We start from the raw sequence: 11738 nt of genomic DNA on the forward strand, positions 1-11738 counted from the left end.
ACGACAAGCTGTGGCAGGCAGCAAATCATCCAGCTATCAGGTGAAGTTATAGCCTGTAGAGAGGCTTATCGCCTGCCAGTGAGTGTGAGGAAGAAAGATCAGTTTTTCAGGGAGACCAGCAACAACCACACAGCCCTCTCTTGACAGCAGTGTTGTATTTGCTGCTTCTATAGCCCCAGATCTTCCTCTTCATAATACGGGAAATACTCGAGCTCTTCATCTGTGATGTTGTGTTTAACGTTCAGTTTGCTAGATTAAGCAGGGTTGTTGCTGTGGGGCAGGGAAATATTTCTGTCTGGCTAAGGATCCACATCCTACCCTGTCATCTCTTGTGATTATTGTAGTAGCAGTTTTCAGAAAACGTGTTGCAAGTGCCTCCTCAGGAACTGCGTTACCTTTCAGAAGGCAGCGCTGGTTGTGCTGGTTTGCCATGGGTCTCACCGGTCTGGCATCCCTGGAGCTGTCAGTCTCACAGTGGTGCTGTGCAGCTTCGCTATGCCAGGGAAGTGACTTCTGGACCAGCTGAAAGCCTCGTTCTCTTGCCTGAGGGAGCAGTGACTTCATACTTCTGTAACTGGTACCGGCTGGAGCCAAACTTGCCTGTTTGGGAAATTGTGGTCTGTGAAGGAGCTACAGCTCTCCTCTCGTAACCTGGAGCAGAAAGCAGATGCTGGGAAAGCTAAAGCCAAAGCGGGGAGCTTACAGACTTGTACTGGGTGCCTCTGCTGTACTTGGGGTTCGGTTTCCTTTTCAGCAGGATACAGACCCTCTGGCAAGGGTCAGTCATGACTACAGCGATTTAAATCACAGTGCCCTGGTAGGTCAGATGGCCAGTGGCACAGGATAGGGAGGTGGGGGCAGGGTAAAGCTTTTAATGCTTGCTTGACCTTCGAAAGGGAGAAAGGTCACCTTCCTCTGGACAGCTTGCTTTCTGCCGTGGCCTGCTTCTCACTCTGACCTACACCTGCAAAGCAGAGGGGCTTGGATGAGTCCTGAGATGGCCTCAGCTCCCTCTGGTGGGTTGGCACTATTCCTGGCCCGTGTGGGGCAGGTCCAGGGCACAGCCAGGAGCGCAGCACTGCGCAGAGATGGCCGACGGGTTCTGTTCTCAGACCTGCATCTGGTTTGTGAGCGTTCAGCCAGCTGTCACTTTGGCTGAAACAACAGCTCCCAGGTTGTTACAGCAATGTCCTGACACCAGTGCTGCCGCGTCACTGATGTCAATGATTGACTGGTCCCTTGGCTAGTTTTTCTTATATTATTCAAGCTGGATATAGAATGTGTGTATAGGTATTGTAGCCTCAGTGCTGCCTTTTTTCCTTCTTTTAAACAGGTTAAGTTCAGGCAACTTGACCAGGAAACAGTTAATTGTGTCCACATATAAACAGGAACCTCTCAGAATCATTTAGGTTGGAAAAGACCTTTAAGATCATCAAATCCAACTGTTAACCCAGCACTGCCAAGTGCATCATCACTGAACCATGTCCCTAAGCACTGCATCAACATGTCTTTTAAACACCTCCAGGGATGGTGACTCCACTTCCTTGGGCAGCCCATTCCAATGCTTAATAATCCTTTTGATGAAGAAATTTTTCCTAATATCCAATCTAAACTGCCTGTGGCACAACCTGGGTACATTTTCTCTTGTCCTGTTGCTTGTTCTTGTCTACCCTTGATGGAACTGGACCTACATAAACTAATAAGATGTATTTAATTAGTCTTTGTGAAATACAGCATGAAATGTAATCACAAGCATCCCAGCTTAATGGAAAACCCTGTAATTGGTAAGTGCTGTATTAGGATTAGGTCATTCCCAAGGAAAGCTGCCACATAGCTGTTTGTTCCTCTCTCACAAAATCAGCAGCTTAAGGAAAGTGAAGAAAGGAGGTGATAGAACTTAAAAATACCCTCAAACCCACAAAAACCTCAAAACACAAAACCCCCTTATTTGTGGGGTAGAGTTGGCAGTAATCCCATTACTATTACATAAAGAAAAGCAGTAACTCCTCCAAAGACAATATACAATTGAGTTGTATCCACATGTTCACTCTGTCAGCTTAGATTACCAACTGTCAAGTGATTTTATTAACTGCTTGAGAGACTTAAGATTTTGAAAATGTAGTCTTTGAATGAGGCTTATGCGCCTGTTGTAATGCAGTGGCATTTTCAGCTTCAATCAGTTCCATGTTCTTCCTGTTACCTTGCTTTGGGCTCTTACACAGGTGGTATTGATATTTAACAAAAACCAGAAACATTTCTTAGACACAGCTTCCCTTCCCCCCCCCCCTTAAAAAGCCTTGAAATACTAATTCTGATGACATTCACCAGGTTTGCCAACTCATAAGTCACTACTGCTGCCGCCTTGGCTGCAGAAAGAGGAAAGGAAGGGACTGGCGCTTAGTTGGTTTAGTGCATATATATATATATATATTATATATTCCTATAAAAATATGTGTGTGTTTTGTAAGAGTACCTGCAGGTTTTGTACCAAGGAGGGCTTTTGAAACCTGGATCTTTTGCCTTTCATGCTGTTTTACTGTAACTAAACTGCTTGCTTAATGTGTTGGGACTGTAACTTAAATAGGAAGTTAATTAAAAAATTTAAAAATCAATTATCAGGTGTCTCCAGCAGTGAAATGAACACATTACAACAGAAGTCTGTGTTAATTTGCATGTATTGACAAAAGTGCCACAAAAATCGGAAATTCTATTTGTCCCTTTGCAAATTGATAAAAAAGCATGATACAGAAATCTATCCATATATAGCATGAGACTTTTACAGGTAAGACATTTGTACATCCATTTAAACTCAGATGGTCCACTCATTCAGCCTTGACCACTCAGGAAATTTCTGATTTTTCTACTTTCCATTTTCAGCACTGAACATTCGCTCCTAGAAAGAAAGAAAGAGCAGCTGAGTAAGAGTTTGGGAACTGTGCTTTAGCAACGCACACTTCAGTTGCTGTTAAGTAATTGTCAGTCAACAAGAACAAGTGCCTAGATATGGCAGAGTTGGTGTGTATTTCTTCCTCCCAAAACACACAGTTTATTAATCCCATTTGAAAGATTCTCCATAAACTGACAGCAGACTTTCATGTGGCCTGGCTATACTCGGTCTGTGTGTTCTTGATGCCTCCTATGCCAAGTACAAACATGATTTACTTCCAGCTCGCTATCTGAAGATTATTTATGTGTCCTGTACCACTGCTGACAGCTAACAAGTTTAGAATTAGACTTAAGGGACTTCTCACTTTGACAGTGTTATCTTGATTAGGTGCCAGTCTAAACACTGCCTTGAGCCTCAAACAGCAGGTGTGGCCATATACATCTGGCATGAATTCTTTCTTGAGATGCAGTGAAGTTGACCAAGTTCATTTAATTTAGGTGGCCAGTTTTCTAGCTGCCTGTCATACACAACATGTTCTGCCTGTACAAAAACCTGATCAGACTTGCTGACAGGTTCCTAATCCTTAGCCATACCACAAGGGACTGTGGGTTAGCTGCAGTACTCGGGAACAAGAGAAGTGGCAGGAGGCAGCATGATACAACACGTACCTTTAACATCCTCTCCAGCTTAATGGCATCTGCAGCAAATCTTCTGATCCCATCAGATAATTTCTCCACAGCCATTTGGTCTTCATTATGGTGCCAGCGGAATGCCTTCTCATCCAGGTGGATCTTCTCAAGCTCACATGCCTGAGCTGTGTAAGGGGAATTGAAACAGAGACAAACCGTATTACCAGACTGTCTAATACCACAGGCTTCCTAAAAGTCGCAAGATTCTGACCATCTCCAGCTGTTGAAAAATTTCAAACACCACTTTCAACGTGACTTACTAAGGGGCACACTCTGGGATGCAAGATTGAAAATGCTCCTGATCAGGGTGGGTTTTTTTGGTTGGTTGTTTTTTGGGTTTTTTTGGGGGAAAGGGACGGAAGTGGGGGACGGTAGCCTAAATAATCAGTTTCTCTGAGAATACAACATTTGTGTATGCCATTATCTTGTATCTGTTTCTACATGGTACGGTACTTAGTTCTTTATAATAAGCCTGAAACAGTCCTACCACAGGGAGATGTTTTAAGCAAATGTGCTGAACAATTAGGTCTTTGAATATTTGGCAAGTCTGTAACAAAAGCTCAATTGATAACATGCCTTCAAGTCAACTAGCACCCTGTAAGCAGCAACCCGTGACTACAGCTGTGCACAAGTCTCATTTACAGAGTTGTAAAGCAGCATTTTAATAAGGCTAGAGAAAAGGAAGAGTAGTGCAATGGGAACGTGAAGCCATCGTGGTGCAGTATCGCTAGATCAAATCACTTAGTCTTCTGGGGTTTCTAGAGGGAAAACACACTTTCTGGCATGTCTAGAGCTAATTGTATCACTGATGCAGCATTAACATAAGATTAAACCAGGTTTAGCATCTTTGCTAATATTCAGTAAAATTTCATCCCAAGCATATGAAGTATAAGCTTGTTTCTGCTCTCCCTGCCCCCTCAGGAGAGGGTGCACAATATTTAAGCACCCTCAGAACCCATCATAACCCAGTCAGCGTGCTCGGTGGGACCCAAGCCCCTAAAGAAGCGACTGTAGCAATACTGTTGTAATGAGGCTACAGTATTTCCATCAGCGAGGGGTGAAGACCCCCCCTTAGAGCAGAATGAAAGCAGGCATCACAGAGCTGAGTGGAACCATGTACTCTCAGCGTTCAAGAAGAAAAAGAGACTGAGCAAGCCCATGTTACATAGAAGTGGACTTACCCTCTTTTACACTGAGTGTGGGGGTTAGCTTGACATACTCTTTGCTGAGCTCTGCCAAAAGCTTGGGTGAAATAGTGAGATAGTCACAGCCTGTAAGTGCTTTTATTTCTCCTGTATTTCGAAACGAAGCACCCATCACAATAGTTTTGTAGCCAAACTTTTTGTAGTAGTTATAGATCTTAGTGACACTCTTCACTCCTAAAAAGGAGAAATCAGCAGCTTTCAGAATAATTCATTTGCAGTACAAATGACTATTTAGAACAAGCTCAAACCCAACATTTTTTCATGAGAGGATTTACATGAGTAAACTGCAGTTTGAATAAGTAGCTATTTATTTTTAACAATATGTTAAAAGGAAAGTTTACCTGGATCCTCTGAAGGCTCATAGGTTTTCTTATCTCCATTTGCGACATACCAATCCAGGATACGTCCTACGAATGGGGAAATCAGAGTAACTCCAGCTTCAGCACAGGCAACGGCCTGAGCAAAGGAGAACAGCAAGGTCATGTTGCAGTGAATCCCATATTCTGCTTCCAGAACCCTGCAGACACAGGCTGGCTTAAAACAGCGGTTTGCTCACCTACCGAATTTATAGCCTAGTAACAAGCCGGTAAGTTAAAACTAATGAATTTCTTGAGTTAAATTAGGCATGTAGTAGAGTTTATAAGCTTTAAAGTTTGAAGCTAACAGAAAACGTTTTGCACTGCCAGACTCTGCTTTACTTAATACTGTTCCTTGAACCAAATGCAGACAGCTTAGCATGATATTTCAGGAAACTGTTTGTGTCCCAGCCCAGCCCAGCCCTTGTATGAACAAACTTTTCCTATTTCAACAGAGAGCTGTAGCAGAGTACCTTGCTTGCTAGCTGTAGCCCTAGTAACAGATTTCCTGCTGCAGTGCTTTCAAAACAATTGTTAATATTTTAAGTGCCCAATGCATTTATCAGGTGCCTGTGACCTGATGCCATGAATCAGCATACCAGGTACAGAAATACTTACTTGCCAGCCTGGATTCCTTCCCACGTTGAAGACAGCTTTATGAGAATACGATCCTTACCAATTCCTGCTTCCTTATAAAGGTCAATGAGACGCCTGGCCCTTTGAATCATTCCTTCCTTATCAAAGGACAACCTTTGAAACAAGAACAGGACTGCTTAAAACTTTTTTTTTTAAATGCTCTCCCCACCAAAACCCATTGAAAAACACTATCTTATCTTATCAGCATTTATACACCAAAAGCAGGTTTTTGTTCTCAGAGATGCTGCCTGGATTGTGAGCCCATTAAGCAGGTGTATGACAGCACTGCTGCTCTTGGATTCAGGGGATCCAGAGCTCAAGATAGCTTTCCTTGAGGAAAGTTATAAAGTTTTCTATGACGAATGCAGAAGCTAAGCATTAGAAGTGAATTGGCAATGAGCAGGTTAACAAGGCAAGTCCTACACAAGTCTTCAAATAAACTGTTAAAACAGATCTCTTGGAACATCGAGAATACATTATCACACAGAAAAGAACGAGCAAAATTAAGTACGCTGGAAGCATGAGGTTTACCTCGCTTCAGAAACAACAGGAAGATTACAAAAATCCAATCTGAGCATTACTTGTTTTCATAAAGTTTTCTCACAGAGTTATAATCAAGCTAAGGGAAATCCATGCTTTAATTAAATATTAACAATATAAACTCTTGCTATCTTGTAACAGTGAGCTGTCCAGTCAAGAACATCTTTCTCCAACTCACATCATGTCTCTTTTTGTATGTACATATATATCCAGGGTAACCCAGAAGAAAAAGAGCCAACCTTGCATCTACTTCTGTGGACACGCGGCCAGGTATCCTCTTCAATATTTCAGCTCCAAATAATACAAAAAGTTTGTCACAAGCGTTTTTGATCTGCTCCTCTTCTGACCTGAAAACCAGAAACAGCAAAATCATTTCGGGGTGGGGGGAATCCTGCATTCACATCTTGCCATGGATTTGAAGATCAAATTTCACAGCCCATTCAACACTAAATTCCAGAGTTCAAGTAGCCACCTCTGCTCTGCTCCATGTTTATGTTCTGCCGTTGGACGCTGTTTCCTATGATGCTGTCAATTCAAGAGTGTTTTCCTGAGCAGTCCTAGGGGGCTACGTGTGAAATGGTGAATGGAGATGTGCTTCTTCAAAGCACATCTGAACTGAGCCTAAGAATTTTTTCCTTAAGGGTTGAGGCTTTTTGGGGTAGCAGATACACCCATGAATATGTGAGGGGTAAATCCCAGTACATTGCTAGTAGTACTGAATGCTATTTGTATAAATAAGGCATCTTAAATATAGATGTATTGAGATTAAAAAAAATCTCTACTTACCCGCCAAGTTTTTTCCCATAGGCAACAGCATCATCCACAAGTTCCTGGTAAACTGGCATCTGAGCAGCAGCTAGTATCAGAGATGGGTTTGTGGTGGCATCCAGGGGCTTGTACTCATCAATTGCTAGGGAAATAAAAATAGCCTGTTTAAAACAACCAGAGCAAGCCTCAGCAATTAAAAGGCTTGTGCTTAAATATGTGACAATGTAAACACTTAAGCAGGATAGATAGTAGTGTTTGTGATGGAGCAGACTAGTGCACAACGATGTTTAAAAACCGCTGCCCGAAAGCTGGCTTGTGCCCCAAGTACCAGAACAAGGTTAGCAGAGCTGCAGTGCTAAGATACGGCAAAGTTTACTCGCTGCTGTAGACACTGCCCAAAAGAAACAGACTTGCAGAGATGACAGATGAAGAAAAGTACTACTAATTTGTAACTTCTCCCATCTGTCCAGATCCTATTCACCAGCACAGCCGAGTTCCAGGAATCACAGGGAGGAAGTAAAGACGAGGGGATCTTTCTTCCCTCCTAGCGGTCAGGCATGTGGGGCTTTGTTTGTCTACAGCCGTTAGGACCAGAACAGGAGAAGAACAATCTGTTAGGCTCTAGCAGCTTTTCTTACTACCTCTTAAAACTTTCACAGATAGTTGCAGACCATTTCTTAGTATCTGTTCTTGTAATTTCCTTGTACTATCAGGCTTGTTTCCTTCCTTACAGGGGATTATGTGACCCTTTGGGTTACCGTAAGCCCTGGGCTATGCCTGTTTGAGGGGACACTGGCTGTTTACGGGGTAGACTGTGGCCATGCCCTCTCTGGCCATAAGCACAGCAGAGCTGCTGGGCAGGCAGAGCCTGACTCAGCAAATGGGCCAGAGCCTCTGCAGGCCATTCCCATATTAACACAGCTAAACGTGAAAACCAGTAAAATTTATTACTAGCCCATTTTCCTCAGCTTTTCTGCACAGCGATAAAAGCCCAAGTTCGAGAGTGCAACTTTTTTTTTTTTTTTTTCCAGTCACAGAGAAACTATTGTTTTTCCATAGCTCCCTCCTAGGCAATGTCATTATCCTGGAGCAAGTCCACTCCATACAAACAGGTCCTTCAAAACATGCTTCAATTCACATGGATACTGCTTTAAATAAAGCAGCACACCAATGAAACTTGGTTCTGAAGCATACACACAATTTTAGAGAAGTGTATTTTGACAGTTTATTACTTCTTTCCAGCCTTGCAGCATTTAGAGACTTACGGATGTCTGGCAACATGCATAGAGGAACCTCGTTAAGTCTGTCACCCTGTCAGGGAGCAGTCAGCAGCCAGTGTTTTAGCTGGGTGGCACCAGCTTTCCACAGGGGATCTGTGACCATCGTGCCTCCTTCCCTCATTGTGAGCACAAAGAAAGCCAGGCTGAAGACTAAGCATATACTGGTCCAGCTTAGTGAAAAAGCAAAACTAGTTCAGGTACTAAAGAGGCCACCACTAGCTATGGCAGGTACTTGCTCCAAAAGCCACTGAAACCAGCACCCCTTCCTCACGGCACCCGACCCGCGTGTTTATCGAGGCACAAAGCTGGTGTTAGCCACAACTGCACCTTCACAAGCATCTGTGTTTAACTTGAACAGGGAGGGAGGTGCTGACTAGTCTTGTTTGGATTGTAAGAGACTCACAGGCCAACAACAGTCAGCCAGAAGTCAAACAGCAAAACTGTTTCAAGGAGCTTGTCAAAACTTTCTGGCAGGCAGCACCCAACCTCCTTACTGCCACCCACACACACACCCCTTGGCCATCACAAGGTTTATTATTATTTTTTTTTTCCATTATGCTTTTTTGAAACCAGGGTAGACAATATAATGTTTTAAATTGATGCAATTTCAGCACAGACTGGGCTTTAAGCCAGGTTTGTTGCTAGTTTTCAAGTAGCACAACTTGAAGGCACACAGATCCAGCAAGGCTGAAGTTACCTAATCACTTTGTGTTAACAGCTCTCTGGATGCAATGTTTGATGAAACTGCATCGGTGCTCCAGCTGCCGCGGCACCGCGGCTGTCTCTCCTGCCAGACCGACTCGTGAAGGCGAGCCATGGTTTCTCCGTGAGGTTTCACGCAGCCTGACGCTCGGAATCAAGCGATCCAAACCGACCAGCAGCTGTACATTCCCTCGAGCTAGCGCGACTCCGTAAGCACAGCCACACGTGGCACGTGTCCGAGCCCTCGCGACCCTCGTGCGCTCTTAATCTTAAATTTACCAATGGCAGACGTTTGACAGTTGCCACTTAGGACTGTTTATTCCTCACCTATAGGATTAGTAAGCAGCAGGCAGATTACCACAGGCCAGGGTGATGGCAGAACAGGATTCAAGCGTTGCTCTACACCACCCCGAAACCTTCGGGCGGGACGTTCAGAGGAGGCTGCGTGCCCAGGCGGGTCTGTCACGAACGGCAGCCCCCTCGCCGAGGGGAGCCTGCTCATGCTCCTGACCTAAGGCGAGCAAAACCACTCTCGTGTTATTCTCTTTGCTTCTGTCATTTGAAGACAAACCCCCAAATGTACGGTGGTTATTGCGGGGGGCATCGTGTTAACCCCCCAGAGCTTTGCTTGTCAGCCTGGCACTTCAGTGACAGCGCGCAGAGCTAAGCACCGGGGTTTGTGGACACTCCAGGTCAAAATGGGGAAAAAAAAAAAAAAAAAAAAAAAAGATAAAATAATTACCGGAGGGGCTGGTGGCTGAGCCACACGGCCCAGCTCGGCCCCCCAGGTCTGCGGCGGGTCTCTCGGACCCACGGGGTTACTGACAGCGGGTCCCAGCAGCCGCAGCCCCCCGAGCAGAGCGGCCCTTCCCGCAACACCGGCCTTGCGCAACGCACCGGCACCGCCACCTCCCCCCCGCCGCCACGGTGGTTCGCTCCGCCTCAGGCGCTCGCCCCTTCGGCCGGGCGCGCCCACTCTCCGCGGAGGGGGATGCGGTGATATCCCCCCCCGCCCCAGCCTCTCACCGTTGAAGTCCCCGGTGTCGGCCACCACGGTGGTGTGGTGCTTGAGCTGGTCCAGCACCGACTCCATCTTCTGCCGCTTTACGGGAGACACCGACATAATGGGCGGGGATGGGGGCTCACGCCGCCTATACGGGACCCTGCGTGCCCGGAGGGGAGCCGGCCTGCGCGCGCACCCGCCGCTCGCTCGCTCCCGACACTCGCGGGGTGGGGCGCGCCGCGCCGCCCGCCAATCTCATCCCGGAGGGAGACAGCGAGCCAGTAAAAATTGCGGAGGCAAGACGGACGCGGCCGGGAGGAGCTCGGATAGGGCGGGGGGGCGGGAGAAAGTTTCTTATTGGGTGATTTGGCAGCTGAGGAGAGGGTCACCCTGGCGACCGGGAATGCGGCGGCCGCTGCGCGCCATTTTCCTCAGAGCGGCGGGCTGCGCTCCCGGTGGGCTGAAGGGGCCCGCCTGTCGCCTCCTGTCCCCAGGAGCTCCCTAGGGCCTCCTCGCGGCCGGGTATGGCGCCTAAGCCGCCCTTCAGGCGTCCGTCCCCTTGGGCCCCCGGGGCCTCGGCGGGACGGAGCCCTGCCAGTGACAGGAGATGGCGGCGGGAGGGTCGCTGAGGGTGAGGCCTTCGCCCCGCTTAGCGGCCCTGAGGAAACTCGCCGCCCTGCTGCCCCTGCGTTAGCCCTCTGCGGGAGCTGAGTGGTGTGGTTCCTCCCTCACTGTTGTAGCAAGGCTTTGGTGGCTTTGCCAGGGCTCTAGCCTGTGCAGCCGTGCCAGAGGGAGGCTCCTGGCCCTGCGAGGCATGCCGCCTTGGGCACATATGGCTCTTCTTCGTTTGCCTAAACTTCATCTGGAGAAGGTGATCCTGTTAACATCGTTGTGCTTGGGCAACGGAACTTGGCTGCAAGTGTTGCAGAAACTGCCACTTGGCCTTTAAACAGAGGCTGTTTGGATCATGCTCTTCCCCTTGTTTTGACATGTTTCAGTTGTGCCACAGTATTTTCCCTTCCTGATGAACAAGAATATGTTTCGTGCTTTGTCCAGCTCAGAGTGGATAATGGAAAGAGGCATTAGGTTTGAGTCCTGTTTGAATTGTGTGACTATGTAGGAAACATGTTCTCGCTGCTTCCAGAGTCCTTTGCCAAGCAGTGACAGAGAGCCTGCCTCGTATCCTCCATCCTTTCTCTTTGTTCTCAGCCCAGCATTAGCTGGCATTGACCAAACTTGGATGTTTTCAGCTTGCCAGTGCAAAACGTAGTCTTGGGCAGTATCTTTGTGTGTAAACGCTGGTATATTGTCTCCGTTGCATGTTCCAGAGGTAAGAGAAATTTGTTCTTCAACACGACAAGAAGGGGGATGTTTTGGATCCAGGTGGTAGCTTTCCCGGTGTTTGATTGCTATCATATGTGGGATTTTCATCTACCCCTGTTTTTACATCCCAGCGATTATCAAGGCTGTAACACCCTTCCTTTTGAATGGCTGTCGTTCCCGTCCCGTTCCCCCCCCCCCCCCCGGGAAACAAAAGGCAACGTGGTTTCAGATACTCTGCTGTGAATCTTTGACTCACAGTGACAAGTTGTTACGAAAAGCCAGCCCTTAACAACTGGCTTTGTGTCCTGTTACTTTAATTTATATCCAAGTGAAAGAGACAGGGATAGAG

The 11738-nt window shown here is 46.6% G+C and overlaps 1 protein-coding gene across 1 annotated transcript; it reads right to left on the reverse strand.

Annotated features, from left to right (window-relative positions):
• Positions 1-2657: 2657 nt before the first annotated feature.
• On the reverse strand, positions 2658-10287 carry TALDO1 (transaldolase 1). Its single transcript, XM_040609017.1, has 8 exons — positions 10090-10287; positions 7100-7223; positions 6553-6660; positions 5756-5887; positions 5123-5298; positions 4758-4955; positions 3556-3701; positions 2658-2893 (listed from the first exon to the last, which is right to left on the reverse strand). The coding sequence occupies exons 1-8, from the start codon at positions 10184-10186 to the stop codon at positions 2861-2863; spliced, it is 1014 nt and encodes a 337-aa protein (XP_040464951.1). The 5' UTR covers positions 10187-10287; the 3' UTR covers positions 2658-2860.
• Positions 10288-11738: the final 1451 nt, after the last annotated feature.

Source organism: Falco naumanni, chromosome 10 (assembly GCF_017639655.2).
Source record: "Falco naumanni isolate bFalNau1 chromosome 10, bFalNau1.pat, whole genome shotgun sequence".
NCBI classification, from domain to species: Eukaryota; Metazoa; Chordata; class Aves; order Falconiformes; family Falconidae; genus Falco; species Falco naumanni.